Below are 26420 nucleotides of genomic sequence, written 5' to 3' on the forward strand. Positions count from 1 at the left end.
TCAAATATGTATCCAATTATACACACATGTAACAATAAACATAGTTAATTTTTTTTGTTGTCAAATAAAAAATGTAACTTTGACATATACACCAAGATATAAAGTAATTCATTTGGAGTTATGATTTTTTTGGTCACAACGCTCAGCTATGACATGGATAAACTGACTTTCATATACAACCCGAATATGATGTGTAAACTTAGATTTATCATATCTAAATCCGGTTATTGGCTATAGCAAAATATGGCATGACTATAGCGTTTCCGCTATAATATAGACAAATTTGACCATTATAGCATGTATGAATCTCACAATAACATCTGTGAACCTGATTGTAACAAAAATAAATCTTGTTGCAAGCTTCAACAACTCTGTTACAATAGTAAATACAACTACAAAATACTGGAGTCCATTTTATCGAATAAACTACATCCATCGAAATACCCAAAATACAAATAAAATGGTGAGCTTTAATCGTTAATCATATAAATATCACACGCGTAGGTATTAAGGCAAAAATGATTTGTATCATCATCATCAACACTCATGTTCATCAGAAACCATTGTCTACTAACAATAATAATAAGCACCATAACCATCTCTGTTTGATGACAATCTTTTTTACATGGTCGAAGAATTGCAGAGACACTCGTAAATAAAAGACTCAAATTTATGTTTTCTCTATTCCCATTCGATCGTTGAAGGAGGCTTTGATGTAATGTCTTGAACAACACGGTTTACTCCTTGAACGCTGTTGCAGATTTTCCGAGAAACATCATCCAGAAACTTGTGCTCAAAATTGAACCTGCAATGTTGTTTTCAACACCACCAATCTCAGTACAAAGTCACAACATAAACTTGCTTTGGCATTTGCCCCACAAGAATTCTAGCCAAGCAACATTGACACCAATAGATTTGATACAAATATTTGGTAATCCTTAGAATCAAGGTAACTACTCAGATTGGATAATGAGTCTTAATATAGAATAACAGCAAGTAGATATTTTCACTATCTGATCCAATTTTAACTTGACTAAGAGAACCTTAATACATGACTTTATGTACTCAGAACACCTGACCTAATCCAGTCTCAAATACCCAAATACTCAGACCTAAAGTACCACCACATGGTAGATCAAAACCTCAAGCACTCACATCAACACGGTAAACAGTTAAAAAAACAGAAGGGTTCTATATGCATCGGTATTAAGAAATTGTAAGAAGCTTACCAATCTGCAGTCATTCCATCTTGGCTTGTAACTGCGCGAAGAGCAACAACATGAGAATGTGTTCTCTTGTCACCTTGGACTCCAACTGATCTTACAGGCAAGAACACTGCGAAAGCTTGCCAGATCGAATCATAGAGACCTGCATCTCTGATTGATTGGATGAAAATCTCATCAACCTAAGGAAATAAGAAAACCGAAAAAAATATGAGTTTGGTACATAGTTATGTAAAAGATTTATATAGCCGGTTTGAGATTTTTTAGAGCACTTGCCTGACGAAGAACCTCGAGGGCGTTTCCTTGGGTGACATCTCCCAAGACTCTAACTGCGAGTCCTGGACCGGGGAATGGGTGACGCTTCAAGAACCCTACAGGTACATTCAAGATTCTTCCGAGCTCACGAACCTTAATTGCACAAAAGAATCCAGAGAAAGATCACAAACCAAACACTCAACAATTGCAGACAAGTAAGATAGTAAAAAGACAATAGTAACACACCTCGTCTTTGAAGAGAAGTTTTAGTGGTTCAATGAGCTTCAATTTCATGTCTTTAGGGAGTCCTCCAACGTTATGATGACTTTTTATGGTGTGAGAATGAGTCCTATCAGTACCCGGGGGAGGGCACGACTCAATCACATCAGGGTACAGAGTCCCTTGAACTAGAAAAGCAGGTTTCTTCCCATACTTTTTCTCCAACTCTTGGGCAAACTGATCAAAAATGTTAATGAACTCCTTCCCGATAATCTTTCTCTTTGTCTCGGGATCCACAACGCCTTTGAGTTCACTCAAGAACCGCTCGGACGCATCTACACAAGTAACAGGTAGATGCAAGTCTTTTTCGAAGGTATCCATCACACGTTCTTGCTCCTTATACCTACAAAACAGAGGATTCTCATCAAAAATCACATTAAAAGTGCATATCACTATTGAAAATTGCTTCTTTTCTAACCTTAATAGCCCGTTATCGACAAAGACGCAATGAAGCCTATCTCCAATTGCCTTATGAACAAGAGTTGCGGCAACAGTCGAGTCCACACCTCCTGACAAGGCGCAAATGACATGTTCGTCAGATGCAACGGTTTGGTTAATCACTTTGATCTCTTCTTCCATCAGGTCCTCCATTTTCCAATCCGCAGATACTCCACACACGTCAAAAAGGAAGTGGCGAAGTGTCTCCATCCCTTTTGGTGAATGTGTCACCTGCAAAATCCAACAAAAAACCACTTTCATCATAAACTATAAATTTTTCATTGACCAATACATCCATTTACAGACATTCACGAGTAATTCTCAAATCAATGGACTAAACCGAACAATAAAATAGCTGTGTCAATCAAATCCTAAAAGTCCAATCCAAACTATGATACTTTATCAAGTTCTTCAGTCTCTAGAAGAAAACAAGCCAACCATTAGATAGATATGTCAGTAAAACTGAAGTCCCGAGTTCTATGTAAAAAAAAAAAGTCTCACATTTTTCACTTATCAAAGAGTCACAGAACATGAACTGCATTCTCCCAAGTCTCATCAGATTCATTGAAGATATGAATAGGTAGTATGCCAAAGATCTAGCGTTTGTCATCCATAAACCCAAAATCCACTAAAAACCCACTCAAGACTGCAATACTATATCAGATTCTTCAGTCTCTATAGTCTTACCAACCAACCATTAAAATAGCTACATCAACAACATAGTAGCCTCAAGTAAGAAATGTCTCACATTTTTCACTCATCAGAGAGTAAAGATCCATACTTTATCATCAATAAATCAATCCAATGATATTAAATCAAATTCTTCAAGTAATCATACCTCAGGATGATACTGCAATCCATAAATCTTCTTGTTCCGATTCTCCAAAGCAGCAACAGCTCCTTGAGCGCTCTGAGCCACAACTTCAAACCCTTCAGGAAGCTTAACCGCTTCATCACCATGACTCATCCAAACCATTTGCTTCTCTCCACCACTCTCCGACCCAAAAATCTCAGATTTACCCTTCACTTCAATCTCCATCTTCCCATACTCTTTACTCTCTCCTTCCACAACAACACCACCAAGCTTCTGCACAATCAGCTGCAAACCATAGCAAATCCCCAAAACATGAACACCATTTGACTCAGCCCACTCAATAAACCCGTCGGGGAAACTCGGCGCGTCGAGCGCGTGAACAGAGTGAGGTCCACCGGAGAGGATAACAACTCGTGGGTTATAGCTAGTGATTGATTTGAGCGACGAGGTTCCACTGATTACGAGAGAGAAGACGTTGAGAGATCGAATACGGCGAGTGATGAGATGTGTGTACTGTGAGCCGTAATCAAGAATCAAAACCGTATCAGGCTTCATCGTCGGCGTCTCCATAGCTAAGGGTTTTAGAGCTTGGTGGAGGAAAAAATGGGGATTTTTAGGGTTTCTCACTGTTTATGGCTAAGAGAGGCTTGGCGGGAAGTGAAGTGGAGGCTAATAAAAACAGAGCAGCTAGAAGCTTGCAACTAGGGTTTTGTGAAAGACGACATCTTTTGTCATTAATAAATTGGGATAATAAAAAAAGTTGCAATCTTTTTCGCCACAATTTCCGGCCGCTGCTAAAACCCTAAATCCCAAATTCCAATACAAAAATCTCAATTGGTCAAAAGTCAAAACCTTTTCAACGATTCAGAAGCTTTTACTTGAAGCAGACCAACCAAAAGATCGAATCTTTTTTAACTTTAGATAAATGTAATAACTAATCATGAAGAGAAGATTCTCAAATTTTAAAACTTTTTTTATACAGACAAAAAAAATGTTAAATAGTTCTGAAGAGATTCAAGTTAATCCACACATAATACTATGCTCCTCTGCATTGTTCTTAGCTCATGGGAGAACTCAAGTAGCAATTGTTGGAGAATCTTTTCGGCAAGATCAGACGCAATGCCTTCAGATTCACCACCAAAATCAGACCAAAGACATGGCTTTATCATATCAGTTTCAATGATCTGATCTAATGATCTTGTAGGAGAGTCAGAGCAGAGTAAACTCCAGTCAAAATGTCTCAACGTTTTGTTAATCAGATCTTCTTCTCTAAGGGATGGTTGTAGATTGACGACTCTCGAGCTTCCCGATGATGTCAAAGGCCAATATTTGATGTCTTGACGGTAAATGTCGCGGACGATCTCGTCGGTGTAGTCAAGAACAAGAAGAAGCTGGTCGTTGTTGTGATTACCGTGTGAGAATTCGTCGAGTAGTGATGTTTCCTCGCTGCATCTTGCTATAAGATTAGTCCAATTCAATCTTGAAGCTTTAAGAACTTTCTTCACAAAGTCATTAACTGTTTCTTTCTCAACTAGATCGATGCTTGGATCATCAAAAGAGAATGCAACCTTCTCTTCTGCAAGAAAGAATCAGATTTTTTATGAGTCAACCAACAGATAAATCACTGATCATGAAAGAATTGATCTGAAGCGTTTACCGAGTTTAGAAATTTCCACATTTCCTAGACTAACTGTTTCGTCTTCTAAATGAATCCTTTCAAGAACAGAGACAGGACTCGGTTGCTCCTGCTCCTGTTTCGGGTCATGAACATTGATCTCTCGTCTTTCTAGGCTCAAATTCGACTCCTGAAACGATTATAAAGCATATATTAAACATCAAATACACTTCGACCGTGGAGTTATAAGAAATGTTTACTCTTTCTCGCAGTACTTACTGCTAATGAGCCCTTCAGACACCTATCTTCCATGAACCTGTCTTCTACATGGGTGGTCAGACTTCTGTACTCAGCAGAATCTGATACAAATATTAACAGTTTAGTCACACTGGCTCGAATATGATTTCATTACAAGTTTTGTAATCTTTTTACCTGTACAATTATCGTCGAGAGACCTTAGATTAGAATTGTATGGATTCGGGTCAAAAACCTCGAAGTTATTGTCCAAAGACCATAACTTGAAGCTCTCTCTCTTCTTCTCAAGCTTCTGTCTTCTCTCTTTGAGCTTTGTCTGCAAGCTACTCAATGCATAAGGAACTTCATAAACCGGTGAAGAGTTTAATCTCTCTTGTTGCCTTTCCACCATGAATCTCCTCGGCAAAACATCGTTCTCAATACTCAGCTTAAAAACATCAGACTCAACCCGTTTCTTGCGCCTAAACACCGGTGACTCCGGGCTTCTATAGCCAACTGTACTGGTAGAGACTTCACTTGATCTCAAAGCAGCAGCCTCGGTTTCTCTACCATTACAACTACCTTCAGGTTTGTTTTCTACATGATTGTTGTCTTTGTTAGATCCAACAACGAGCTTCAATTTCTTGGCTAGATGTTTAAATCTCAAGTTCGCTTTATCATCAACCGAGCTTGATAATCTAGGCTTCAAAAGAACAATGTTATCCAAATCATCAGCCATTGATGGAGATTTATGCCGCGGTTCCTTTACCTTAGATCCTTCCAAGTCTTGACCTTTTTTCGCTGAGAAAGAATTAGGATCTTGTAAGAGTGTAATGAACAATTCTTTGTTCGAACTTAGAATATCTAACGCCTCCATGAACTGCTTAGACCGGTCATTTCCCTTTTCCTCTGCCTTTGAACAAATCAATGTTTCAGCAGCTTCATTCACACAAACTTGAAGATTAATCTCTGCATTCTTCTTACAATCTCTCGTATTCTTCAGATCCATTTGCTTATCCTTACAACTTGTCTTCTCAATTTCACTCAAAGAAGAATGCTTTTGCTTATCCGGGATATCACAAGTTTCCTCCTTTAGATTTTTGATCCTTCTTATCTCTCTCTCTAGTAATCCCTGGACAGGTTTAGAATCATACTTCTCAAGTTCTCTTTCAGAACTGAAAGATCTTCTCCTTGTTTTAGGCTTGCATGAACTCTCTTCCTCCACAACCCGCTGAACAAATCAAGAGACTCAGTTTCTCTACCACTTTAAGCTAAACCAAAAACTAAGCAATAATAAAAAGGAACTTACATCATTACACTGACACTTCTCATGAAGCTTCTTGAGCAAATCAAGCTGGCTTTTAGTATAAACATTACCTATATAAAAAAAAAAAAAGATGAAGGATCAAATTAGCACTAAGATCATGTTAAAGAAGTGTTGTTCCAAGAACACTCATTATAACACAACTAACCAGCAGAATCTCTGACGAATTTCTTCTTCTCAGAACCAAGTCTCTTATTACCAGATTTGACATGTCCGAAGAAATTAATCAGTTTCCAACCACAACCAGACTTATAACTCTCGTAGACAAGAGGGCTTTTAGGGAAAATTGCAGGACCAGGACTCTTGCTGCTTCTCGGTGATCTCTTCTTCTCCATTGACGATGATGATCAATGAATTCACCAACCATTCAAAACTCTCGTCTTTAATTTATTCCTCAAAAACCTGAAGAATTTAAAAAATCTTATCTTTTTACATAACACCAAAAAACCTTTAACACATACAACAATAACAAAAAAACAGAGAACTCTTCTAATTGTGTCCAAAAAATTGCTTCTTTTGGATACAAAACTGTCAATTTTACTGCCTGGGTTAACCTTTTTTTTCCACCACACTAAACCCTAAACTGAGAATTTCAGTAAAAACTTCATCTTCATGGAAAAAAGGAACCTCCTTAAGCATAAAAACGTAATCTTTTTCATGTATATGATAGAGATTTGCTTACCAGAGCTTTTTGGCTGAAATGGGTCAGAGAGAAAGAAAAAAAAATGACAACTTTATTTTAGCAGAGTCTGTCTCTGTGGAGCCAATCAAGCACTCAGCTTTGTCATGAAGACTGATAAACATGAAAAGTTGAAAAACCATAGATTTTTGTTCTTTAACATAAAAAAAAAGTGCCCAACATGATTTTGAGTCTTTTGGGTTTTTGAAGAAGATCTAAAGAGAAAATTAAAGGGACCCTTGTCTCTTCATCTACCCAAACAAACCCATGTAATTAAAAACGAAAATATTTAATTTAATTTTTAAAAAAATTTGGGATTTTTTTTGTTTTTTGGTTTAGAGGAAAAAAATTGGAAGGACAATAAATGAAGATTACTGTTCGTTCTTGGAGATGGGTCCTCTCGTCATTAAAGAAGGGGTTATAGGAGATTGGGGGAGAGAACAAAAGGAAGAAGATGAAGGAAGAAACAAACTTATAAAATCATCAAATGAAATGATTAGAAAGTGAAAAGAAGACAATAATCAAATGACCAATAGATCTTATTAGATCTTCTTTTTTTTTATTAGATGATCACACATTTTTGTTTTTATACTGTAATAAATTTGAAAACATGTTATTTAAAAAAATAAAATAAGAATTAAATATTTTTTTTTTTTTTGGTATGTAAAAACAATTAAGAGAAAATGAGAAAGAAGGAGAGGGACGTGAGAGTGAAAGAGACATTGAAATTTGCAGATCGTTTCACATATAAGACAATGCTTTCAAATAAAGCTTTTATTTCTGTCCTCTTCTTATCTCTACAACAATTATGTACACTAACATGGTATGTGTAAGAAATAGTAGTAAATTTTACCATGGTTTTTATGTGATTCATAACATTAACTTATCACTGTCAAAAAAAAAAAAAAGGGGGTACACTTATTACATCGCAAAAATGTAACCGTTGGAATCAAACTCAAATAATGAAATAAAGTACATCTGCTTTTAATGATTATTATTTATTACGTTTCGTATAATATTTTTGCTATTTTAGTCCTCGTTGCCATTTTAACCAATTGGTTTCCCGAGTAAAACAACTTAAATGAATATTAATTAGTCTTATTTTCTGCAGATTAATCTTCTTAATTACGGAGTAGTAACGTAAAGACTTGTTATTTTCTCCATCTACATCGTACTACGTGTATACACATGCACATTTAATATGTGTGTGTATATGTCTATATCGGAATAATGTATATATTTATAGAGTAGCCGATCCCAATACGGCATGTTCTTTTTCTATATATTTTCATGTTTGGTATAGTTTACTAGTTTATGCAAGCGAATGAGAGATTTACATGTGTTTTTGGTTCTCATATTGACATGATAAATGGTTTTGTTAAGATTAGTTTAATACTTAAGTCAATATGATTGAATTATTAAATTTATGAGATTGCATTTTAGTATGATCCATTCGTATAAAAAATTGGTAGAACATAAATATGATTGTTTGACTTGTAACGGTATACGTGTGGTTGTCCTCCACTTGTCTTATATTATTAATACTCAAGTCCATCTAACTCTTTCACCAAAGTTTCTCTCTCGGCCGTTCAATGCAAAATAAACATTTATATCAATTTGCCAATACATATTTATAATCATATATATACTATATCATCACATACGTAAATACAGTAGATGATCTTGTTATAGACAGTGTACCGACAACGCAATCTCGATAGATGACACTTCTCCACTATTACATTATTTTCGTAACATCAATTGCAACTTGATATATGAAACCCCATCATATATATGAAAATTTTCGTAAGTTTTCACCAATCGGATGTGAGATCCAAATCCTAGCTGACACCTAATAAGACATACATATCCTAATTTAACCGGTGTTAGAACCATCCATTCAGAATGTGTTGGAAAATCTTGAGTCAGAACACCATTTTGAAAGCTATATATGGTGTGACAGGATACTTGGTGCGTATACCAAATTATTGTAGATATGGGGAGCTTTACGACTATGCGCGTCGATGTAGGTGTATCCCTATATCCACATTCATTCATGCACGCCAAAGCTACGTGCGTCATATATCACTAATAATATATGATTTATTTCTATTTCATGTATATAAAATTGCTTTCAAATACAGTAAGGGGAAACTATATCCATTTTAATGCACTTAACTTATATATATACGAGTACGGTTACACGTATGTAGACACTTGATCTCATACTCGAATTTTATTTTAAGTTGTTAAGAAATCACATACACTATTTCGATAAGTGATCATATTTAGTATACGATTTGGACACAATATGTATTAATGTTTATGTAAATTTTAAACTGTATAATATGGCGCTTAATAGATATTGTCATGTTGATTAATCAAACTAAGTATACATTGCTTACATAATCATGTATTAATTTAAGACTATGACATGGTTGATTATAGGTTGAGTGTTTTTTTTTTTTGTAATTTTCTAGTCTTATAAACAAATGGTTGGCTGGCTTTTAAAGTTTGAATGACAGCCGCAGGCAGACTTTGACGATACTCTCGATAACATTGTATTGTGACATTCTAAGATATCAGAAATGACATTACAGCATGTGCACTTCACGTGTTATGAAACGGGCTGAGAGTATGTGAAGGCGAGACCCAATATGAAAAAGGACCACAAACAGTGTAGTAAACCAACTCAACTGAAAATGGCGGTGGTCGGTCGATGTTACAAATTAAAGTGGCCATGTGAGTTTCATCAATGACCAAGATACGGGTTTTAATTTTACATTCTAAAATAATAGATTTGTCAAGTGCTCATCAACATACTCGCACAGCCCTATGCTAGAATTGGAAATATATACAGTGTCGCAACACTACTACGTCGTTTGGCTGCCGCAGGCTGCGGCTGCGGCAGACGCATGTATGGTTGTTCGTTTGTTTGTCGCAGGTACCTGCGTCATGATGCTGCAGCAAACGCTGCGACTTGCGTCTAATATTTTTAAACGTTGTTTCAATTTAGCGGTTAAAAACATAAACGCAGCCGCTGCCGCTGCCGCTGCCGCAGCCGCCAGCGTCAACCAAACGAACAAGCCCATTATCGGGGTATGTATATTTTTACTACAATAGTATTTTCCCAACACTAATAGTTATTTTTTTGGTCAACAACAATATAATACTTGGATGGCTTAAAAACTAAAACAGTGTTAACATTTGTTCGCATTCTATTTCTATCCAAACAATTTTTTTTAAAAAGAATAATATACGAGTTAAAATGTAAAAAAAGTTAAACTAGTGGGCTAATATAGTATGCAATGATTACAGCCTTATAGGCCCATCATGTAACCATTTACAACGCAGCGTTTTGCTGGCGTCTCGGGTTTCCTTATACGCATCGTTTTTGCAACTGAGCTCTTATCCCCTTGCAAAAACCTTTCACTGCTTTTTTTCTCACTCTCTCTCTCTCTCTCTCTCTCTCCAATGGCGTTCACGTTTCTCTCTCCTCACCCAGTCTTTCTCTCTCTAACTGGAACCACCTCTTCCTTCTCTTACAAACCTGTCATCTTACCGTTCTCCCGAAATTCCCGTAATCTCACGGTTGCGGCTGGACCTGCTCGTCGGAATTCGTACCCGAACCCTGCAGATGACGATCCACCTGAAGCACCGGAGGATTCAATGCACGGCGTATCGAAGTTTCAGCAGATACAGCGTCAAGCTGCTCGTGCACGGAAGCTAGAGGAAGAAGATTTCGAGAAGAATCGGAACACGTATCTCTCCGCTATCGCCGATGTGGAAGACGCGACGGAGACGGGAAGAGACGACGTAGAACCTACCGGCGATCTGTTCTCGGATATCGATAGAGCAATCTCCATGAAACGTAGCGAGTTCGTTAAGCAAGGATTGCTCAAACCTAATCCTCCTAAAACGGCGTCGTCTAAGAAGGTTGATGAGGGAGGAGATGAGGAAGAAGGTGATGATGAAACTGATGAGCTTGATGAAGAAGAAGTTGTGGATTTGGATGAGATTGATAAATTAACTGGATTAACCGAAGTTTCTGATGAAGAAGACTGGGTTGATGAGGAAGGTAACACTAGAACCAACAAGAAGATTGGTTCTGATCATCAATTCGAATTTGATTTGGATGATTTTGGTGAATCTAAAGTGAGAATCGTGGAACCTAAATTCAAAATGAGCTTAGCTGAGCTTTTAGATGAGAGTAAAGTGGTACCAATCTCAGTTTACGGCGATTTAGATGTCGATATCACTGGGATCCAGCAGGACTCTCGAGGTGTAAGCGCCGGAGATCTCTTCGTGTGCTGTGTAGGAAGTGAGAGTTTCTTGAGTGAAGCTGATAAGAGAGGAGCAGTGGCGGTTGTAGCTAGCAAAGAGATTGATATTGAAGATACTTTAGGTTGCAAAGCACTTGTTATTGTTGAGGACACTAATGCAGTTTTAGCAGCTTTAGCTTCTTCGTTTTATAGTCATCCGTCTAAGAACATGGCAGTGATTGGAGTTACTGGTACGACTGGTAAAACGACTTCTACTTATTTGATAAAAAGCCTTTATGAAGCTATGGGTGTGCGAACAGGAATGTTTAGCACAGTTTCTTGTTATATCCATGGGGACAACAAGTTAGATACGCCTAATGCTACGACGAATCCTGATGCTGTTTTGGTTCAGAGTTTGATGGCTAAGATGTTGCATAATGGAACTGAAGCTCTGGTTATGGAAGCTTCTCCTCAGGAACTTGCTTTAGGGAAATGTGATGAGGTGGATTTCGACATTGCGGTTTTCACTAATTTGACTAGAGAAAATTCGGATTTCCGTGGTACTGATGAAGAGTATAGAGATGCTGAAGCCAAGTTGTTTGCAAGAATGGTTGATCCGGAAAGGCATAGGAAAGTGGTTAACATAGATGATCCTAACGCAGCATTTTTCGTCCAGCAAGGGAATCCTGATGTTCCTGTTGTGACATTTGCTATGGAGAACACGAAAGCCGATGTTTACCCGCTAAAGTTTGAGCTTTCTTTGTTTGAGACGCAGGTTTTGGTTAATACCCCTCAAGGTATACTGGAGATCTCTTCTGGTTTGTTAGGAAGGCATAATATCTATAATATTCTTGCGGCTGTGGCTGTTGGGATTGCTGTTGGGGCTCCTCTGGAGGATATTGTTAGGGGTGTTGAGGAAGTCGATGCAGTTCCGGGAAGGTGTGAATTGATTGATGAGGAACAAGCTTTTGGTGTTATTGTGGATCATGCTAACACACCTGGTGGCTTGTCGAGGCTGCTAGATTCAATTCGAGAGCTTAAACCAAGAAGAATCATTACCGGTATATAAATGTTCTTCCATCCATTTTATGCTAATTAATCCTGCCTATAGTCTTTATAGTTGTGTCGGTCTGATTATTTTAGCTGGCTTTTCTTGTTTGTTGTTGAAGTCATTGGTTGTGAGGGTGAGAATGAAAGAGGAAAAAGACCGCTTATGACGAAGATCGCTACTGAAAAGAGTGATGTCACCATGTTGACATCTGATAATCCGAGGAACGAAGATCCATGTAAGTTACTCTTAAGATAGGTCGAGTGTATAAAGTTTGTTTGTGTGGTAAGGTATAATAGTTAGGAAAATTTCCAATGTGGTTTTAGTGGACATCTTGGATGACATGTTGTCTGGGATTGGATGGACAATGCAAGAGTATTTGAAACATGGCGAACATGATTATTACCCGCCTTTGGCAAATGGTAATAGACTCTTTCTTCATGATATAAGACGTGTAGCTGTGCGTTGTGCCGTTGCTATGGGTGAAGAAGGTGATATGGTTGTAAGTATTCAAATAAACCCATTCTCTGTAGTCTCTACATTACTTTTCAGTGTCTTATCAAAGTTGCTGGATTTGAAACCTTAACAAGCAATCAAAGTAATAAAATCAAATTGTGTTCTTGGAAGCTTGACAATACTGCTTTGTTTCTGCAGGTTGTAGCAGGGAAAGGCCATGAAGCGTATCAGCTTGAAGGTGATAAGAAAGAGTTCTATGATGACCGAGAGGAATGCCGGGAAGCATTGCAATACGTTGATGAGCTCCACCAAGCTGGAATAGACACAAGCGAGTTCCCATGGCGGTAAGTGGAGTCGTAACAGTTTCTTTTTACTAGATGATAAAACAACAGAAAATAACCCAAGATTGTGATCTGTGTGAGAGTTGCTGATTACTAATCTGTTATATTCTTCTCCTATTACTCTGCTTTTCTGCAGGTTACCAGAGAGTCATTAATAACTCTGTAGTGAAATCATTAGAAGAGAAGTTAGCTTAGCATTTTTTCCACCGCGGGTCAAATGTATTTGAAAGATCGATTTGCAGGGAGCTAATGAATTCTACACAAAGAGACAGAAGATGCTCAAGGAAGGAGATTATGACCTTGTGAGTCAGCCACTACCTTCAAGTTCTTCCATCTTTTTTTCTTTCTACTTTCCTGTTTCTTTGGTTTAGAGGAAACCGGAGATATATAGGAAGATTTTAAAGGTGGAAGAGCATGTGTATAAATTTTGTCAAGAGTTAAAACCCAAAAATGTAAGTGGTTGGTTGTGTTTGTGTATGGTTTGATTTAGATATAGCGAAAGTTTAATTTAAATATCCAAACCAAATCTAACCAAAACATTTTTAATAAATGGACTTAAACAAAAAGAATACGATGAAAATAAGGTTTAAATTTGGTAAATATATCTTGCATATGAATACATATGATTGAATAATAATAAGGTCAGGCCTTGTGATTTAAGTATGTGTGACAAGAACATAAATTACGAAAGTTTGGCTGAGAATATAGTCTTTTGAACAATTAAGCATACTTTGAATCTTATTTCTGGCTATAAATTAAAAGATTCCCATTATATCATTGGTAATTTTTTTGGGACCACTCTAAAACCAATAAATAAAAATAATATAATCACTAAATCATTATAATTCATTCAATGAATAAACCAAATAAATAATAACTAGATGAGTATTCGTGCTATTGTACGAGTTGAACTTTATTTTATACAAAATTTATGTATATATTTTGTATATTAAAATAATTTGTAATATTTGTTTAATTAAATTTTAACAATAGTGGGAATAATTAAGGTCAATTTTTGTAAATATTATGATTTTTGTTCAATATTCTTGCTATTAATATTATTAATAATACACCTAAAATAATCAATTGAATCTGTAAATCTCGATTATCAATAATCAAGTGAGCCCATAAGTCTAGACTATACAAATAATACACTTAATTTATTAATGTTTAATATTGTAACCAACTAATGATTTCATATATATTAATTATATAGTCTACTAAAAAGAAATCATGTGCTTCCAAAATAATAAAGTTGGGATAAACTGGTTAGACAAATAAAACATGGTGTGTCCGAGGAACTTCTCTTAAATTTCAGGAAATACATGTCAATTAGCATATAATATATATAACCAATTTACATTTAACATGTGTCTATTATAAAGATCATAACTCAATTTATCATATAACTCAATACATTTAAAGTCATATATCGCTTATGCGTGTTTAATTTGGAAGATTTTGTAAAAAAATTGTTAAAATTGTTAAATTGGTTTATATATTTTATTCCTTAGAGTGATATTATTCTTCTGAATTAACTGGTTAATAATAATAATAGTGGGAATGATTAAGGTCAATTTTTGTAAACATTATGATTTTTGTTCAATATTCTTGTTATTAATATTATTAATAATACCCCTAAAATAATCAATTGATTCTGTAAATCTCGCTTATCAATACTCAAGTGAGTCCATAAGACGAGACTATACAAATAATACGCTTAAATTACTAATGTTTTAATATTGTAACCAACTAATGATTTCATATATATTAATTATATAATCTACTAAAAATAAATCATATGCTTCCAAAATAATAAAGTTGGGATAAATTGGTTAGACAAATAAAACATGGTATGTCCGATGAACTTGTCTTAAATGTCGAAAACACAGCTCAAAAAGATTGTGATATAACACAGAACCACCAAGTATAGCTAAACCAGTCCAATCAGAAAACGCGACAAAACCGGTCCAACAACGGCTTGACCTTAACGTCGTCGTTTTCATTGTTTCTTCCTCCCTCACACCACTTTCACTTTACTTGTCTCGCTTACGTCATTTTCCACAGATCCAACAATGATATCATCAGATCAAAATTAATAAAAATATTCCCATAAAATTAATTTTCTAAGAATATTTCCCAATTGGTTTTGTTTTTTGTTTTTATTAATCTCTTCCGTGTTTCACTCTTCTCTCTCTCTCTCTCTCTCAAGAATCCTTGGGGGAGCTTTTCGATGGATTGGCTTCGATTTCTCCGGATTCTTCTTCTTCTTCTATCATCTTCGATTCTACTCTTATCTCTCCCTTCTACTGTCACCGCCGGTGATATCGTTCATCAAGACAATTTAGCTCCCAAGAAACCTGGTTGCGAGAATGACTTCGTTTTGGTACTCCTCCCTAACTCAATTTACTCCGGATTCAACTTCTTCTTGGCTAATTTTGATTAACAAAATCGGACCTTTCTAATTATATGCTATGGTGATTTCGTGATTAGTTTAGTAATTTTGGTTCTTGAGCGTTAAAGCTTTAACCTTTTAGTTTTTTATAGTTGATCTAAGTTATGGATTCCTCAATTCTGAATTAAAGTTTCGACCTTTTAGCTTTTAGTTGTTCTACTTATTGGGTTTATGAAGTCTAGTTCTGAGTGAAAGCTTTATTGATGTTAAATAGTTTGGATTGAAGTTTTATATGTGTGTGATTTGTGGGTCACCTGGTTCTTTGCTTAAGGTGAAAGTTCAAACGTGGGTTGATGGTGTTGAGAATGTGGAGTTTGTTGGGGTTGGGGCTAGATTTGGGAGGCGGATTGTGTCCAAGGAGAAGAACGCAAATCAGACACACCTTGTCTTTGCAAATCCTCGTGATTCTTGTACACCTCTCAAGAACAAGGTTTTTTAATCTAACCCTTTTTTTTATTATGACTTATGACATTAGAAGCAATGCAAGTAAAGTGAAAGCGTTAACTTACAGAGTTCAATCTTTGTTTTAGCTTTCTGGAGATGTTGTTATTGTGGAACGGGGCAACTGTAGGTTCACAGCAAAGGCAAATAATGCAGAAGCTGCTGGTGCCTCTGCTCTGCTTATCATAAATAATCAGAAAGGTTTACTTGTTTTTCTCTCGATGGTGGCTGTTGAATTTGTCTAATTGCAATCAGTTATCATGAGTTATTTGGGTATGCTTACTGTCATCTGGCAATATTGTTTCTAATTGGTTGTATGTTTGTTTTCTCGGACAGAACTTTACAAAATGGTTTGTGAACCGGATGAAACGGACTTAGATATACAGATTCCTGCCGTCATGCTCCCTCAAGATGCTGGTGCAACCTTGCAAACGATGCTAGCCAATAGTTCAAAAGGTATGTCCTAATTATTATCTGTTTAGCTTTTCTTTTTCAGTCAAGATATGCTTCTAAAGTTGTCATTCCAAGCTTAAAATATAGTTCATTATATGTATCAGTTAACTCGATAATCTTCCATACTTGATGCAGTGTCTGTGCAGCTTTACTCCCCAAGACGACCAGCTGTTGACGTAGCAGAAGTATTTTTGTGGTTAATGGCTATCGGTACCATTTTGTGTGCATCTTATTGGTCTGCATGGAGTGCCCGAGAAGCAGCTATTGATCATGATAAGCTACTGAAGGTCCGACATTTTTCTACTTATTTGGGAATAGTAATATTAGGCTATGAAGATATAGTTGGATGGGTGATGATAACATAAACTGGCCAATAATTAGTCCCTTGTGCTTCTTGTGTATATCCAATGATGCCAAATGGGACAGAGTAGTTGGTAACTTGGTTAGGCGGAGGAAGAAAAGTCCATTATCGTATATTGAACAACACGTAGGCATTTCTTTTACCATTTAAACAAAATGTTGTGTCAAGATGAACATCCAAGAAATTGATAGGTAACGGATGGCTTTTCTTAATGAGCTGGGCCCCTCCTTGAGGCATTTGTCTACTTTTGACAAGAGAGTCACATGGTTTTGTTTATTTGGTTGCTTTTGTTAATAATTTTATTGTCAGTGTTAGTTTTCTTACGTACGTATTTCTTACTTCTAGTTCTAACATTATTTTTTCTGCACAAATGTAGGATGCTATAGATGAAATCCCTAACACAAATGATGGGGGTAGTGGTGTTGTAGAGATCAATACTATTTCAGCTATTTTTTTCGTTGTTCTTGCTTCTGGATTCCTTGTGATTCTTTACAAGCTTATGTCTTATTGGTTTGTGGAGCTTCTTGTGGTTGTTTTCTGCATCGGTGGTGTTGAGGTACCAACTTCTACTCGGTTCTAACTTTAGTTGAATTAAAAAACTGGTTATAGTCTGATATGGTGTAATACCTTGTTTATCTTCAGGGTTTACAAACTTGCCTGGTTGCGTTACTATCAAGGTAAAAGCATGATTCCTTTCAATGCCTTACTGCCTTTAATGCACATCATGGAGGCTGTCATGGACTGTTCTTTTTGCAGATGGTTCCAACGTGCTGCAAATGCTTACGTTAAAGTCCCTTTCCTCGGACCTATCTCTTACCTGACTCTTGCAGTATCTCCTTTCTGCATTGTCTTTGCTGTCCTGTGGGCTGTTTACCGAGTTAACTCCTTTGCGTGGATTGGCCAAGATGTTCTTGTAAGGATTGGAGCCTCATAAAAATTTCATTTACAACTACAATCCACCGTCATGTGGTATGTAATATTGTTGTTCTATTGGCCAGGGTATCGCGTTGATCATCACAGTACTACAGATTGTTCATGTCCCAAATCTAAAGGTATTTTCTTACACATACTTATACTTCATCTTCGAGTCTCCAAAACATTATGAGATATTTGATAAAGAAAAGTTTTAAAGCCATATTACTTGGAACAGGTCGGGACAGTTCTTCTCAGTTGTGCCTTCTTGTACGATATTTTCTGGGTGTTTGTCTCCAAGAAGTTGTTCCACGAAAGCGTAATGATTGTTGTAAGTAAACCAACCAATTCGCCATCCATCATTTGCATATGTATTTAACAATGCCAAACTCAAAAAAAATGCAATGTGCTTCTTTCTTCTTTGCAGGTAGCTCGTGGTGATAAGAGTGGAGAAGATGGCATCCCAATGTTACTGAAAATTCCACGCATGTTCGATCCTTGGGGAGGCTACAGCATTATTGGATTCGGTGATATTCTTTTGCCCGGTTTGCTAATCGCATTTGCTCTCAGGTTCAACAGCCATACTCATCGTTATATCTCACTTAAGTCATCATCTATAGTTTCCTTTCACCAAGTTGTAAGCTATTCTAACATTTATTCTTGCAGATATGACTGGTTAGCTAACAAGACTCTTAGAACCGGCTATTTTATATGGGCAATGGTTGCCTACGGATTAGGTAAAATCACATACAAATCTGTGTAATCCCACAGATCTTTTTTTTCTTCATTGATAATCATTTTGAACATTTAAAAACCACAGGTCTTTTGATTACTTACGTGGCTCTAAACCTAATGGATGGACACGGCCAACCCGCATTGCTCTACATTGTCCCTTTCACCCTCGGTAAGCTGGAACTCTCCACATCTCTCTCTCTCTCTCTCTCTCTCTCTCTATCGCTCTCTTTCCATAATGTACGTCGCATGAGTATGAGTCTCACGATGAAATTACAGGAACAATGTTAACATTAGCTCGAAAACGAGACGATCTTTGGATTCTATGGACAAAAGGAGAGCCAGAAAGGGCTTGTCCTCACCATGTCCGGCTTGAACAATGCTCTGAGTAATGAGGACAACCTGACCAGAAACGGAACGCAAGAGACTTTTACAAAAAGACAACAAAAAAAAAGCCTTGGGGTTTGTAACCAATGTAACGTAAGTTGTAAGATTATTTTCTCTTTAGTCCTTTTTTTAATCATGTGTTGTGTATGTTACTTACACCATCATTATCAAAAGAAGAATCCATTATCGTTCGTTGTCTATAGAAAGACAGAGAGTAATGTGTATAAAAACGTAGGCAACTTTCTAAGCTCTCATAATTTGTGGACGATTTTGTAATTTATATATAATAATATATTTTCTAGTTTGTTTTTCTCACTTGCTCGGTTTCCAGAACCCACCCAAATTTTCCTCTAAAATGAGAAATTTACTATGGTAAGTGCTTGGTTAAATTTGCACCGTGTAGCTGTTTATAATCAATTAAGAAAACAAATTCTCACAACTCGTAATATTGTAAGACGCGAGAACACAAGACGCTACCTAGTGGTGGTCCTAGTCCATAGCAGAACACTAAATCTTTGAAAAAATAATTCCAAAAGTAGAAAAGTTCGAACTTTCGGACCAAAGACTACAATTTTTGCTATGCGATTGATGACAACAAGCAAGCATCAATCAACCATAGAAAAAAAAAACAAGAGTTAAGAGAGTGGATTTATAATCTAATTTGGGATTCTCTTACAATAAAGATAGATTACATCAAAGAGTTTAGATTTTAAAAGCTTTTGCCCTTTTTTTTCTTCTTCTTCTTCTACATCAGCAACAAATCAGAGAGACCAAACAAAGAGACAGAAGAAAAGAGGGAAATAGACAAATTAGGTGATGACCTGTTCTTCCTATACACAAAATCAATTTTTGCTGATATCTTCAGAGAAAGAGAGAGAGACAACATAAAGTCTCTCCAGATTTTCCAAAGACGATAAAAAAACGACTCCTCATTTCTTGATATTAGCCAATGGTTCAAGGTTTTGAGAGACGCGTCTCTGTAACCCTAACCCCCGATCCTAAACCTCGAGATCCTGACCCTTCATGCTGTGTTGCAATTCCGAGATCCTGAAGGAGGAGTTTCTGCAGCTATTTGTTTTGATGTTTTTTTCATTTTCCATTGGGTTTTATGGTTCTGTCATTGGTGTCGAATCATTTGACTCGAACGGGTTAGGGTCCTCTGTTTGCCGAACCGGGAGTTGAAAAACCGGGTCTCAGGTTGAGGGACTTCAGTTTCAGATGCTCACTTAAAAGCTGTTGGGACACATGATCAGATAGGACTGGCTGGTTGTCCTTGTTCCAATTATAGCCTGGCTGGATCGAACCGTTGTTGTCCCAAAATATATGAGGAGGCGTCCTTGGACTACTCCTCGACCGATCTTGCTGCCTACTAGGCTCCTGAAAGAAACTGTTGGTGTAGAAATTCCCGCCACTTCCCGGGCTTCTGCTTGACCCTATGCCTTCATGCAAGAAGTTGACTGTAGTTTGTCTTTGGTGATGGAACGGGATGGCTCCACCGCACCCTGTTAAAGGTGTTGATGAGCCGGAGAGAGCATGGGGACTAGATATTGGGGATGGAGATCTTCTTCCGCTAATGTGTGGTGAATGAAAGATTGGACTACCGACTGGTGAAATCGGGCATGACATGTTCCTAGGAGATTGCGATATACTGCGACAAAAAGGAGGAGACTTTAGGCACAAAGAAGTTTTGATGTTGTAGAATGAAGATAAAAACGGAATGGCTCATGGGTACCTGAATCCGGAGCCAGGTTTTAATCCTCTCTGTTGGTAATTGGTTGCATCTTCCGAGTCTAAGCACGGAAGACTCCTTGCGTGTCCAATGTCCTGAAACAGACAGATTTGTCAGGCAATCAGATGCATAGATAATATAGAATTGGGGAATCCGAGCTTTCATACCAGTGATCTCATGGTGCTTGAAGCTACATTCATGGCTTCTGCAGGCTCGCCACTCACCATAGGCCTTTCCATCGGCATCACATTTCTTACAAAAGCGTGGTCCAAAAGCTGAGCAGCTGTAGGACGATTTGAGGGGTTTCTTTGTAGGCATTTTCTTACAAAATCCTTACCCTCTTCAGATAAATGATCAGGGATATCTGGAAGCTCCTTGCTGTTTCCAATCTTGAACATAGCAGGAACCTAAAAAGAACTCAAATAGATAAGGATGGAGGAGTCGCATCAGCAATTCTCATATTTGTTCGAGTACTTATATAATTTACTAACCCCTTCATACTGGCTCCATGGAGGCTTCGTTGTAGCCATTTCTAAAACGGTACATCCAAGACTCCATATGTCGACTGCAAGGTTACTGCCATTTGAATTCTTTATCACCTGAAATCCAAGCAAGATAAAAAGCATCAGCATAAAGCCTCTCAACATGAAACCGACAGTTTGTAGCAGCATACTGACCTCAGGTGCCATCCAATATGGGCTCCCTTTGAATGATAAAGGACCAGATTGAGCAGTAATCTGCATTTTATTCAATTCGTATTAGACTTAGGAAAATGTCTAGCTAAGCCTAGCATAATATATTCGGATCAGTCATTTCTGCTTAAATGAATATTTTCAAACAGGACTAAAACAAAACATGGGAACGAGATTGCAGAGAATGTATCCATACATGTTTCGCCATCCCAAAATCAGCCACTTTTACCCGTCCATGGGGATCCACCAATATATTTGCTCCTTTGATATCCCTGGATAATATTAAAATCCGTATCCACTTAATCCTCCAACAAATGAAGGATGAAGAAAAACGAGGAATCAGGAGAATGGATAGAATTAACCACCTATGAACAGTATTTTTGGCGTGCAAATACGCAAGCCCTGATAAAATTTGTTGCGTGTAGTTACGAATGGCATTCTCACCAAATTGTCCATACTCTTGAAGAAGTTTATATATTGAACCACCAGAGACATACTCCAGATATATATACAGTTTGTCATCTACCTGTAATAGGACGGGAAAGTAAATAGTAGTCATGTGCATGGGTTCGTTCAGCTGAAATAGTTGACAGTATCAGAGAATAGAAATGACCCAAAAATATCTGTAAAACTTACGGTTTCAGAGCCATAATACTGCACTATATTAGGGTGTCGTAAACGGCTTAGAACTGAAATTTCCTGTGAAAGTTAATCATTGTAAAATAAGCTGCACAGTTAGAAAATTAAAGACTAAAAGCACAAGAGCAGCATTTGTTTCCAAACAGATGATGTGTGTAACTCACTTGTCCTAATTGTTGTGCACTCTCCCTTGACTTGGGATCATCTGAGCATAGAGTAACCTCTTTCATGGCACACATTTCGCCACTTTCACTGAGGACGAAAACATAACCAATTAAACCAGGGGTGGCATAGAGATGCAACATATAAGTTTCTTTTTCCTTTTTTTTTGGGTAAGAGCAACATACAAGTTTCTATTCAATATTATTGTATGAGATTTGGACGAAGAAACTCATCATGTAGACCAATTCTACGAGTATTAAATATACAACGATATTCTTCCCATATCCAAGATATAATGAGAGCATCATTCAAACTAAAATCAGACTTGTATAGTTACGAACCTGTTAAAGCCAAGATATACATGTCCAAAACTGCCCATCCCCAGCAATCTCCCTTTTTTCCATCGCGATCCAGGGCTTACCGTAGCCTCTGCCCTTGCTGGACTTCGGGGGACAGACGGAGATGTTGCTGCTGAATATGTGGGCGAAAACGGACAAGTATTAGATATTAATAACGGTGGGAGAGGCAGACGGTGGCTTTGCTGTCTATTATCATCAAGCCTTCTAGTAGGTGACCCAGTAGTTGACCCTCCAGCTCGAGGATGAAGAGGTGTAACAGCACCACTTTGTATTCTGGAGCTAGGACCAGGGCTCGTCATTCTTGGACTAGGTACAGGGGAACATTCAGGGCTACACCTGCTCTGAGGCCAAAACAGCTGAGTAGCCATATCTCCACCAATGGAATTGTTACCTGAGTTGTAACCTGAACCTGGGCTTGAGCACTGGCCAGATCCAAGCAAGGAAACATCTGAATATGGTTTACTAATCAACAATCCATGGTTTGAGACTTGATCTGGGACAAAGGATCTCATTGGACTCCTAGAAGGACTAGACAACAAGCTATCTGGGGCACTGCAGAGCACTAAATCTCGTTGCGGGATTTGTAGATTCTTTACATGAGTACCCAGAGGTCTTCGCCTAGGAGATGCCGATAGGATTCGGTTTTTATTAGACACATTTGGGACTGGCTTGAACATCTCAGCTGAGTTTTTATTACTATGCATGAGCTGATCCCTATACATAAAAGTAGGATACAACATGTTAAGAGAGAGCAAGAGAAAGAGCAAAATCCATAACAATAACAATCACAATTCAAACTCACCTCGAAGAAATATTTACTGGTGTCCGGTTCCCATTTTCACAATCAGAAGCCAATGGACTGAGGAGAGAATCAGATGGATTGTCACCCACAGAACTTCCACTGGACACAGAAGCAGTGGCAAAATCAGCCTCAGCACCGGTAATATCAGGCATGCTTGGAGCATTATGGGGCTTTGGAAGTGGCAACCATGATGGCTTGACATTTGCATCTAAACCAGGTCTCTGTGATCCATTCATTACCGAATCAGTGCTCGTTACAATAGGACGGACAACAGGACGAGGAAGAGGTACAGCAGGAGATCTTTCAGCAAAACTCTGACAGCGTGAAACCCGAGTAGAAGGAGAAGGAGATCTTGATGGTAACCGAGAAATAGCTCCTCTTTCAGACACAATTTCATCACGTCGTCTTCTTGATTTTCTCGACCGACCACTAGACTTATCCTCAGATGCGAATCCCAATTTCCGATTAAATGCATCAATGAGGCTCTCCTTGTTAGTTTTCTTTTTTTCATCTTTGGATTTACTCCACCAAGGCATGATCTTTCTTCCCAACAACAAACCGAGTGGCACACTGACACTATCACTCTCTTTTTAAAGACCTTGTTTCAACACTACGACAAAGTAACAATCCTTTTGACCACTTCAAAGATCATACTTGGTTGACCCAACAAAGGTCAACAAACGAAGAAAAGTCCCGATATAAACTCCATTTTTTTAATTAACCCATTGGTGTTTGACCACTACCAAAAAGCAGGTGCAAGATCTGATTACAACAACAAAACAAAGCGTTAGGGTTTTCAAATCTAGCTTCCAAGAAGAACATTCGAAGATACAAACAGATATAAAAAAAACACCAAAATCCAAAATTCTAACAAGAAGACAAATCCTGATTTCCAGCAAATTCTTAAATAGCGTGAAACCAAAAGAGTATATCTCCAGATTAATATAGCGATACGTTACTAGTATTTCAAAAATCAATGTGATCATCTTGAAGCTAAGCTACACAAGATCCATTTTGCAATAGTAAACTTGAAAATCTCCACCTCACAAACAGATCTACACAGAACAGATTCCATGAGTACACCTACCTAGAAAACTCCAGAAACAAACAAACGAAAACCCTAAGCTAGACCAACAAAACTGCTCAAATCTACACACACGCACACACACACAATAAAAATCAAAGGATAGACCCAAAGCATGTTTCAATTTCATGGAGAAAGCTTAATCGAAGACCTAAATTACTTGAGGAAAACAAAAAAATTACCAGATTCAGCAGCTTGAGAAATGGAATCAAATCTCGAGAAAGCTCAGAGACTCTCTCAATCGAGAATCGCAAAGACAACAAACAGTAAAGCGTTTCAGATCCCTAAAATCGTAAGCTTACAAAGTGAGACTATGCAAAGTATAAAAGAGTTTTAAAAGAGCTTCCTCTCTCACTAACAGTGAACTGAGTTTAGTGACACACCCACAGAGAGAGGAAGAGATAACGAAGACGAAGAAGAAGACGAAGAGGCTGAGAAAGAAAGAGAAAGAGAGAGAGAGAGAGAGAATAAGAACTAGAGAGAGAAAGAGAGAAGGAGAGAGAGCGCGTTTGAAGAAAGCATTTACTCTTTCAGATTTCTTCCTTTGGTGCGTTAATCTTTGTAGTAATAAGTTTTAACTAATTAAAGATTGCTAATACTAATAATATAACCGATAATTTAATTAATTTAATTTCTTGTTTTAGCTTTTTATATTTCTTCTGGAAAAAGACAGAGCTTATTAAAAAAAATATATATATATATATATATATTATTGAAAAGACAGAGCTCCGATTTTATTCTGATTTTTTTTTTTTTGTTTACCGTATATGAAGGAAAAAGAAGTTTTGAAAACTAGTAAGAAATACTTATAAAGTCTTGATCACTGGACTAATTAAGCTAATGACTAATACTGAGTATCTTTATCTTTTTTTGTTTCTTAGTTGTCTGATTGATAAAAAAATCGAATAAGATTTATTTAGTAACACTCAAATTTGAGAATTATTTCCTTGATTTATGCTTAGTTTGGTGAGTTTTCGTACTTTATAGTAATATTTTCAAATGTGGGAACAATGTGAAATAATTCCAATTCATTGGGTGTTGAGTGGAAAAGATAAATACTATAATTGATGGATTCGAACATAAACTAAATTATCACTTTTTGCTAATTGCATCATTTAATCAAGAAGTGAAACTTGAGACTTAGAAGAAGAAGAAGAAAAATTAGTTAAGTGACAAGAGGGGATGCATGATGTGTTCTCTACTAACACGTCACCTAATCGATCTTAACGGTTAGATTGAGATATAATGATGTCACACGTTAGGCTATTTTTTTTTGTGAGACGCGTATTGATTTGTCAATGTTAAAAAAGAACATAACCAAAATGTAGTATACATCCCAATGATGATACTTTCACTTAAACAAATAAGGTGCGTGTATAAACACGTAATATACAAAAAGATTATTTTATTTATGCATGCACCAACAGATTTGTGAAGATTATATTAGGACGAGAATACAATATCAAAGTAATTGAAGATATGATTCTGTTCGAATACAAAAAATAGTATATCGTATCCAAACCTAATTTTCTAACTGTTAAATGTATTCGTCATTATGTGATTATACATAATATCTCTTTAATTTATTTTTCCTTTGAAGATATGCAGCTCTATCGCTGATTTTTCCTATGTATTAATTTTATACATAACGTATAAAAAATATGATTATTACAGACAGACGATATATTGTAACTTGTAAGTAATTATATATAATTAGGGGTAACCGAGAAAAGACCTTATTTACAATAATATATTTTTCTTAAATTGTAAATTTTTAGTTATGAAAAATGATCATTTAAAAAATTCAAAATGCTTGTTTTGTGTTTTTAATTTGTGTCGCACCTAATTATTATATCTTTTGGTATTATTAAAAACATAGATATAGTCGTTACTAATTATTAACTTTTAATCATGTGATAAAAATAAAAATATAGGTAGATTACAAATTATAGCTTTTATATATTTATCTCATAAATATGATGCAATGACAAAATTAAAATATATAAGAAGTCTTGATCTTTTACATTTTCTTACATTGTTATACACCTAAACCCTCTTTTTAAAAAGATATTCAGCTATATCATGATTTTTTTTTCTTATTGATTATGATCATGTATTTACTTTAGTATATAACATAATGAAAGACATGATTATTACATAAAAAATACATTCTCTTTCTTATTCCCCGGAGTAACCCAATTAGAGGAAACTGAAAAGACCTTAATTTACAATATATTTTTCTTG

The 26420-nt window shown here is 36.7% G+C and overlaps 5 protein-coding genes across 6 annotated transcripts; 2 read left to right on the top strand and 3 right to left on the bottom strand.

Moving 5' to 3' along the window:
• Positions 1–507: 507 nt before the first annotated feature.
• On the bottom strand, positions 508–3784 carry LOC109124642 (uncharacterized). Its single transcript, XM_010432169.3, has 6 exons — positions 3034–3784; positions 2176–2426; positions 1725–2100; positions 1500–1631; positions 1230–1405; positions 508–805 (listed from the first exon to the last, which is right to left on the bottom strand). The coding sequence occupies exons 1-6, from the start codon at positions 3577–3579 to the stop codon at positions 682–684; spliced, it is 1605 nt and encodes a 534-aa protein (XP_010430471.2). The 5' UTR covers positions 3580–3784; the 3' UTR covers positions 508–681.
• A 123-nt stretch (positions 3785–3907) lies between these two features.
• On the bottom strand, positions 3908–7596 carry LOC104714720 (uncharacterized). The gene is made up of 7 exons (XM_010432170.3): positions 6865–7596; positions 6331–6584; positions 6168–6235; positions 5057–6089; positions 4904–4983; positions 4667–4814; positions 3908–4585 (listed from the first exon to the last, which is right to left on the bottom strand). The coding sequence occupies exons 2-7, from the start codon at positions 6515–6517 to the stop codon at positions 4029–4031; spliced, it is 2073 nt and encodes a 690-aa protein (XP_010430472.1). The 5' UTR covers positions 6518–6584; positions 6865–7596; the 3' UTR covers positions 3908–4028.
• A 2595-nt stretch (positions 7597–10191) lies between these two features.
• LOC104714721 (UDP-N-acetylmuramoyl-L-alanyl-D-glutamate--2,6-diaminopimelate ligase MurE homolog, chloroplastic-like) lies at positions 10192–13489 on the top strand. 2 transcript variants are annotated; one of them, XR_015565598.1, is made up of 6 exons: positions 10249–12184; positions 12293–12409; positions 12498–12673; positions 12826–12971; positions 13105–13278; positions 13360–13489. XR_015565598.1 is itself a non-coding variant. In XM_087464239.1 (5 exons), exons 1-5 carry the CDS (start codon positions 10336–10338, stop codon positions 13121–13123), a joined length of 2307 nt encoding a protein of 768 aa, XP_087320365.1. In that variant the 5' UTR covers positions 10192–10335; the 3' UTR covers positions 13124–13489. The 2 variants fall into 2 exon arrangements, 1 of the variants encoding a protein (XP_087320365.1); XM_087464239.1 differs by having other exon boundaries at positions 10192–12184; positions 13105–13489.
• Positions 13490–14872: 1383 nt separating this feature from the next.
• LOC104703991 (signal peptide peptidase-like 2) lies at positions 14873–19024 on the top strand. The gene is made up of 14 exons (XM_010432172.3): positions 14873–15354; positions 15695–15853; positions 15954–16065; positions 16201–16320; positions 16453–16604; positions 17055–17234; positions 17321–17355; positions 17435–17591; positions 17677–17730; positions 17829–17921; positions 18018–18160; positions 18257–18327; positions 18411–18494; positions 18602–19024. Exons 1-14 carry the CDS (start codon positions 15202–15204, stop codon positions 18712–18714), a joined length of 1626 nt encoding a protein of 541 aa, XP_010430474.1. The 5' UTR covers positions 14873–15201; the 3' UTR covers positions 18715–19024.
• Positions 19025–19357: 333 nt separating this feature from the next.
• LOC104714723 (mitogen-activated protein kinase kinase kinase YODA) lies at positions 19358–24847 on the bottom strand. The gene is made up of 12 exons (XM_010432173.2): positions 24359–24847; positions 23093–23854; positions 22273–23004; positions 21934–22021; positions 21767–21829; positions 21496–21656; positions 21327–21402; positions 21116–21175; positions 20930–21037; positions 20606–20845; positions 20442–20533; positions 19358–20357 (listed from the first exon to the last, which is right to left on the bottom strand). The coding sequence occupies exons 2-12, from the start codon at positions 23626–23628 to the stop codon at positions 19859–19861; spliced, it is 2655 nt and encodes an 884-aa protein (XP_010430475.1). The 5' UTR covers positions 23629–23854; positions 24359–24847; the 3' UTR covers positions 19358–19858.
• Between the last annotated feature and the right edge of the window lie 1573 nt (positions 24848–26420).

Source organism: Camelina sativa, chromosome 9 (assembly GCF_030686135.1).
Source record: "Camelina sativa cultivar CO46 ecotype springtype chromosome 9, ASM3068613v1".
Classification (NCBI taxonomy): Eukaryota; Viridiplantae; Streptophyta; class Magnoliopsida; order Brassicales; family Brassicaceae; genus Camelina; species Camelina sativa.

Excerpts from the sequence above, each read along its gene's own strand:
- LOC109124642 (XM_010432169.3), bottom strand. The coding sequence starts at position 3,579 with ATGGAGACGCCGACGATGAAGCCTGATACGGTTTTGATTCTTGATTAC. Across the intron at positions 1,406-1,499 it reads CCCTCGAGGTTCTTCGTCAG|GTTGATGAGATTTTCATCCA; the intron begins GCAAGTGCTCTA and ends TTATTTCCTTAG. Across the intron at positions 806-1,229 it reads GATGGAATGACTGCAGATTG|GTTCAATTTTGAGCACAAGT; the intron begins GTAAGCTTCTTA and ends ACAACATTGCAG.
- LOC104714720 (XM_010432170.3), bottom strand. The coding sequence starts at position 6,517 with ATGGAGAAGAAGAGATCACCGAGAAGCAGCAAGAGTCCTGGTCCTGCA. Across the intron at positions 4,815-4,903 it reads GTCTGAAGGGCTCATTAGCA|GAGTCGAATTTGAGCCTAGA; the intron begins GTAAGTACTGCG and ends TAATCGTTTCAG. Across the intron at positions 4,586-4,666 it reads TGTGGAAATTTCTAAACTCG|AAGAGAAGGTTGCATTCTCT; the intron begins GTAAACGCTTCA and ends TCTTTCTTGCAG.
- LOC104714721 (XM_087464239.1), top strand. The coding sequence starts at position 10,336 with ATGGCGTTCACGTTTCTCTCTCCTCACCCAGTCTTTCTCTCTCTAACT. Across the intron at positions 12,410-12,497 it reads TCCGAGGAACGAAGATCCAT|TGGACATCTTGGATGACATG; the intron begins GTAAGTTACTCT and ends ATGTGGTTTTAG. Across the intron at positions 12,674-12,825 it reads GTGAAGAAGGTGATATGGTT|GTTGTAGCAGGGAAAGGCCA; the intron begins GTAAGTATTCAA and ends TTGTTTCTGCAG.
- LOC104703991 (XM_010432172.3), top strand. The coding sequence starts at position 15,202 with ATGGATTGGCTTCGATTTCTCCGGATTCTTCTTCTTCTTCTATCATCT. Across the intron at positions 18,161-18,256 it reads CTAATCGCATTTGCTCTCAG|ATATGACTGGTTAGCTAACA; the intron begins GTTCAACAGCCA and ends TTATTCTTGCAG. Across the intron at positions 18,495-18,601 it reads CATTGTCCCTTTCACCCTCG|GAACAATGTTAACATTAGCT; the intron begins GTAAGCTGGAAC and ends ATGAAATTACAG.
- LOC104714723 (XM_010432173.2), bottom strand. The coding sequence starts at position 23,628 with ATGCCTTGGTGGAGTAAATCCAAAGATGAAAAAAAGAAAACTAACAAG. Across the intron at positions 21,176-21,326 it reads ATTTTGGGATGGCGAAACAT|ATTACTGCTCAATCTGGTCC; the intron begins GTATGGATACAT and ends AATAAAATGCAG. Across the intron at positions 20,846-20,929 it reads CATGGAGCCAGTATGAAGGG|GTTCCTGCTATGTTCAAGAT; the intron begins GTTAGTAAATTA and ends AGTTCTTTTTAG.